General features: G+C 51.3%; 1 protein-coding gene across 1 annotated transcript; it reads right to left on the reverse strand.

Moving 5' to 3' along the window:
* Positions 1-2,413: 2,413 nt before the first annotated feature.
* LOC119295050 (protein JINGUBANG-like) lies at positions 2,414-5,228 on the reverse strand. Its single transcript, XM_037573374.1, has one exon. It carries the CDS (start codon positions 5,057-5,059, stop codon positions 3,638-3,640), a length of 1,422 nt encoding a protein of 473 aa, XP_037429271.1. The 5' UTR covers positions 5,060-5,228; the 3' UTR covers positions 2,414-3,637.
* Between the last annotated feature and the right edge of the window lie 475 nt (positions 5,229-5,703).

Below are 5,703 nucleotides of genomic sequence, written 5' to 3' on the forward strand. Positions count from 1 at the left end.
GTCGCAATTTTGAACTGAGTTTACTTCAAAACTGTGACACTTGTTATGGGTCAGTAGTAGTACTTATTTTAAGCCTCGGAACCATATAATAATTGTTCTATGGTTTTTTTCCATAAATATGTATAATATTAGTGTATATATATATACAAGGAGAAAAAGAAGAACAAACAAAACAAAATCTAGCTAACCAAGAAAACAAACAAAAGGATAGGCAATTGATTGGCGTGGCTGTTTTGAGTACTCTGGGTGTGCTCTCTTTTATATACACTACTACAGAAAAATGACACAGCACACGATTGAAAAACATAAATATGATTGGTTTTAGATTATTGAGTTTGTGTTCTCTTCAAAATCATTAAGTACAATACAGACGTAGATACATGCACACATACATTGCCATATGTACGCATCAACAATATTAGGTTTGTGTTCTCTTATATTTTTCCTGTCATCTATTTGTTTATAGCTTTTCAAAAAAAATCTTGTTTATACACAAAGTAAATGAATCCATTATTGTGATGTCCCCTATGAGTCTCCATATCCCCTCAAATCTCTAAGAAGGGAGAGTTGGGTGTCCTCTCAAGACCTGTAACACTGTTTTGGTGTAACACTGCTTTGTAGGGACATATTGTTTGTATTGTTTTGGTCGAAACATTTATCTCTTCAAACATGTAAGTCAGGAGAGCTAGGCGCGCTCCTAGGGCCTTTGATTTTGGTGCGATTGTGCTCTTTACTCATTTCATTCCAAACTAATACAAGTTTAAAATTTGTCCTAAATCAAACTTCTCTATATTTACCAAGTTTATAGAAAAACAAGGTAATACCTATAACATAGCATGAAAATATACTTTTATGCTGAATCTAATGAGACTAAGTTGGTGTTTCTCTTTTGTGGGGGGAGACTAAGTTGGTGTTGTAGATGCCGATATGTTTGTCTATAGACTTGTTTAAGCTTTAAAAAGTTCGTGAGAACTTTAATTAATTCATGATGGGGCGAGTAGTTCCTTATTGGTCCATGATCTCTTTTCTCAGTTAGAGTGCATCCATGAACTCTAGCCTATCTAATCCTATATTCCTCTGTTTGACTGTTGATGGTTACCTTGGTTTTTATTAGCTGCCGGACTTCATAGTGAACTAGGTTTATCTGACAACTCCTTTTCTTTTCTTGGGCTTGCACCATTGGTTTGTCTCGTCGTGCCTTTGGTCTCGTTTTGTTGAGACAAGTGTTCGGGCTTTGATGTTGCATGCTTCCTAGGCGTCATCATTCTTTATTGGGCCTCCGTGCTTGGGATTGCGGTTGTTCTTATGTTAGGCCTTTCTACCAAACCAATGATCTGAACATGTACACAACACACACCTCTGCGCGCGCGCGTGTGTGTGTGTGTGTGTGTGTGTGCGCGCGCGCGTGTGTGTGTGTGTGTGTGGACTGCGGCTGAAAAGTCAAAGAAAAGGTTTCGAGCGCAGAGGAGGACTATCGAGAGATAAAGCAAAGCGGTGAGTGGAAATGCATCTTTTTGTTTGGGTCGGTTGGCTGGCTACGTCCTGCACAAAAATGCTAAATGTTATGCACGTAGCCAGTGAACTGCTAGAAGTATCATCACTGTGATTCAAGATTTTTATGTTGCTAAACAAGTTAATAGTCCTTTAATGCACACTTGTTTTTTAGGGAACCTTTAATGCACACCTTGTTGCACCAAATCCATCGCAATAGTTACAACCAAAATCTGTCACAAAACCAGTTTCCCTCTTCTGTCTTTTTTTTAGGATCAATGCCGCCGCTTTATTTGAACTTAAAAGAAACTAGGGATGTCCTCCGAGAGGATCTACGAATGTGCTCTGGGGGTACAGAAAACTAAACTTTACATAAACTACAAACCAATTTTAGCTAACTTATCAGCGGCTCTATTGGCATCACGGCCATTCCATGACACCTTTACTTCCATGAAAGGATGAAGCATCCTTTTAACTTCCTGGACAAGGGGGCCAATAGCTGAGAGATCCCTATCATTGTTGTTGATTGCCGCCGCCACCTTAGCGCATTCCAGCTCGAGGTGAAGCTTCTTGACGCTGATTTAAGCAGCGACCTGGATGGCCCTTTTGCACACCTGAATCTCCATGAACTTGGAGTTTGCAGCATGATTGAAGTAGTGATAAGCAGCAACACGTAAACCCCCATTATGATCCTGCAGCACGACCCCAACACCCCCCTTCTCCCGGTTGCTAGACAGGGCGCCGTGGGCGTTGGCCTTCACCCACCCCTCGTCCGGTGGGATCCATTTAACACGCACTTTCGGTTCCCTGAGAGGGCAGTCTTTGGCATGAATCCTTTGTCGTTCATCCGTAAGGCCAACCACATGGTTTATGATTGCATGTGGCTCTTCAATGCGCTTTCCATCTTTAGCTTCATTTCTGGCTAACCACAGAGCGTAAACCGCTTGAACCATCATCGACCGCTCCTCCTCTTGTGCTTCAACAAGCCAGTCCAACAGCCACCTTGCTAGCGCGCCCTGGGAATGAAGCTGACATGGTGGGATCGCCACCACAATTCCCTTTTCCGAGCGCAACTTTTTCTAGAATAGAACTGAATGAGGGCAGCCCGAAAACCTGTCATAAATAGTTTCATCTCGTCCACATACTGTACATAATACTCCAGCTTTAAATCGTTAGTCTCTGAAATTCATGTCCAACAGCTTGGCCATTCTTAAGAAGTCTCCACATGTGAATCTTGACTTTCCTCGACGCTGGTGTGTCTCAAAGAGCCAGCCAGCTCTTATGATTAGAGACCGAAGAGGAGGACTCCACCCTACCAGTCTTGATCTTTTTCATCGTCATGCACAGACGATAGGCGGACCTGACAGTGAACTGACCGCTCCTTCTGTAATTCCATGCCTGAAAGTCATCTACACTAGGCCCGCCAACTGCAATCTGTAAATGTCCTTCACATCATCTTCAGAGAACATCACCTCAACTTTGTGCTCGTCCCACCTGAAACCAGACCGATCAAGAAGATGCTGCACTTTAGTCACCCCCGGGACAAAGTCCGCACCCAGTGGTGACAAACTGCCACTCCGGGGAATCCACTGATCATGATGGATATTGATTTTCGTACCATCCCCAATTCGCCAGACCAGTCCTGCTCGTAGCAAATCGCGGCCATGTAAAATGCTACAGAATGTATACGATCCTCCAGCCGGGCAAGTTGCATTCATGATCCCACCCTCGCTGAAATATCGAGCCTTGAGAACCCTGGTACACTAAGAAGAGGGCACTTGAAGGACACGCCAAGCTTGTTTCGCCAAGAGTGCTTGGTTGAAAGCTTCTGAAACCCAAGCCACCCTCTCTTTTCGCAGCACAGATCTTCTGGATCTCTCGATCTCTTGAAACCCAAGCTTATTTCCCTCTCACTCTCGATCTCTCGATCCACCGAATTTGAAGTGGCCCGTGACCTCTCACTCTCAACCCACCGCCCATTTCTCTCCGTCAACTACACAATCTGATTTCCCACCTCAAAATACACGCACAACTCGTACTCGTTCTACGTATATGTACACTCTCTAGTACGATCTGCTCGGGTACACGTGTGGCCACCACATTGTTTCCTTCCATGCGCGCACGTACGAGCACGATTGCTTCGCCTTCACGCCGCTGCCACGCGCTTCGGCTCCGCCGTCGCCTGGTACGGCGCCCACGCCTCCGCGTACGTCGCCGGAGCCGGCCGGCCGCTCCACGCCTGCGACGGTGCTGCGGTGCGCTCCGTCACGGGCGCTGGCGCTTGTGCGTCCGACAGGCGCCAGACCTTGACGGACCCGTCGAGGCTCCCGCTGTACACCATGAACCGCCGAACCCCGCCCGAACCGGCGGCCGCCTCCTCGTCCATGGCGACGCACTTTACGGGTCCAGTGTGTCCGGTCAGCACGCTAAGACTGACGTGCTCTGCCCCGTCGCGACGCCACACACAGAGGGTCCGGTCAGCCGAGCCGCTCACGACGACGTTGCCGGCCACCGCAAGGCACATCACCGCCATCTTATGGCCCTTGAGCACGCCGCCGTATCTTGCCTCGCCGTCGACCCAGTACCAGTAGGTGACCAGCCCGTCCGACGAGCCCACGTACACGACGCGGTCCTCGGGCGACACCGCGATCGCGGTGACCGCGCTCTCGCCCTTCCTGAGCACCTTCTCGAGGACATGCTTCGTGGCGTCGCCCTTCGCGGCCATCTCCCGCCGCCACACCTTAACGGTGCCGTCGGCCGACCCGGTGAACACGACGCTGTCGAACCCGGCGGCGGCCACAGTGTTGACGGCGTCGTCGTGCGCGCTGACGGACTCGAGGTACTTGGAGTCCGACACGCGCCACACCTTGAAGGTCCTGTCCCACGAGGCCGAGTAGAGCAGCCCGGCGCCCTCGTCAAGGCTGAGGGCGGACACGGCGTCGGAGTGCCGAAGCCACACCGCGCGCTGGCGCCCCTTGCGCTGCGTCTCGACGTAGCTGGTGGGGTTGACGGCGCTCTTGAGGTAGTCCTTGAGCTTCGGGAGCGAGCCCACCTGGCGGTGCACGGCGGGGTTGTCCGCGTCGGCGCGCCACACGCGCACCTTGCCGTCCTGGTGGCCGGTGAAGATGCGGCCGTCGTCCGCGACGACGATGGCCTTGACGAGGCCGCTGGCGGTCCTGAACCCGGCGAGCTCGCGCTGGTCTCGCCACACGCGCACGTTCCGGGAGTCGGTTCCGGTGTAAAGAACGTCCCCGGTCGCCGCCAGCGAGTAGACGTGGCCGTCCTCCTTGACCAGCGACGCGATGAGGCCCGTGGCTCCAGGTTCCGCAACGGCACCCCCGGCGCCGAGGCCCGGGAGGTGCGCCCACGGCGACTTGGGCGTGGGCGGGGTCGAGGAGCCGCCGTAGCGCGACGGCGAGGCGTCCCCGTCCGTCGTCGGGTAGGACGAGCAGCTGTACCCGTCATCGTCCGACACAGAGGCGGAGGAGGAGGAGAAGGACCTCGGCGAGCATGCGGCCACCGCAGGGTCCGGCCGGAGGAAGTTGAGGAGCTTCTGGTGGTTACCCATGGATCGATGCCACAACTCACAGAGCAGACGATGGATCAGCTGCTGGGTTTACTCTAGCTGCGCGGGCGGCGGGGTCCTTTTAAAGGCGGGGACGGGATCCGAATATGGAATGACCTGCGTCGGGAGGAAAGCCGAGACCGAAAGGGAGGAGGAGAAGAAGCTTTGGTTGGAGAAGAGGGAGGCGAGCAGCGGCGGTATATATATCGCGTGGAGACGGTGAGAGACAGAAACGAGAGCTATGCCGTGGGAGCCACGACGTTCCGACAGGTGGATCCGGATCAAGGGTTCCGATTTGATCGATTATTTCCTTCCGTTTAAAGGAGGGTTCTGCTTTCTTGATTTTGTCGGTTTATTTCATTTATTCATTATTGGGAAGGGAATGGGTCTCGGACTCGGCGGCTGCTGTCTGATCACCCAACAGTGGGCACGCGGCGAGCGCTGCTTGGGTGGCAGGACTGTTGTGCCATTCATTATTGGCTCGGATGGTTTCATCACTTGGATTGTTGTTTTTAGAGAAAATCTCACTGTTGTATCAGCTGTCCTCGTGAGGGTCAATTGGATAAAGAAAACTATATATCGACCATTCTCTTGCGATGCTAATGGTCAGGCTCGTACATGATCCAGCATTCCGGATCACTTGTATT

Source organism: Triticum dicoccoides, chromosome 4B, assembly GCF_002162155.2.
Source record: "Triticum dicoccoides isolate Atlit2015 ecotype Zavitan chromosome 4B, WEW_v2.0, whole genome shotgun sequence".
Lineage (NCBI taxonomy): Eukaryota > Viridiplantae > Streptophyta > Magnoliopsida > Poales > Poaceae > Triticum > Triticum dicoccoides.

What these genes read in the sequence shown, in the direction of transcription:
- LOC119295050 (XM_037573374.1), bottom strand. Translation starts at nt 5,059, where the DNA reads ATGGGTAACCACCAGAAGCTCCTCAACTTCCTCCGGCCGGACCCTGCG.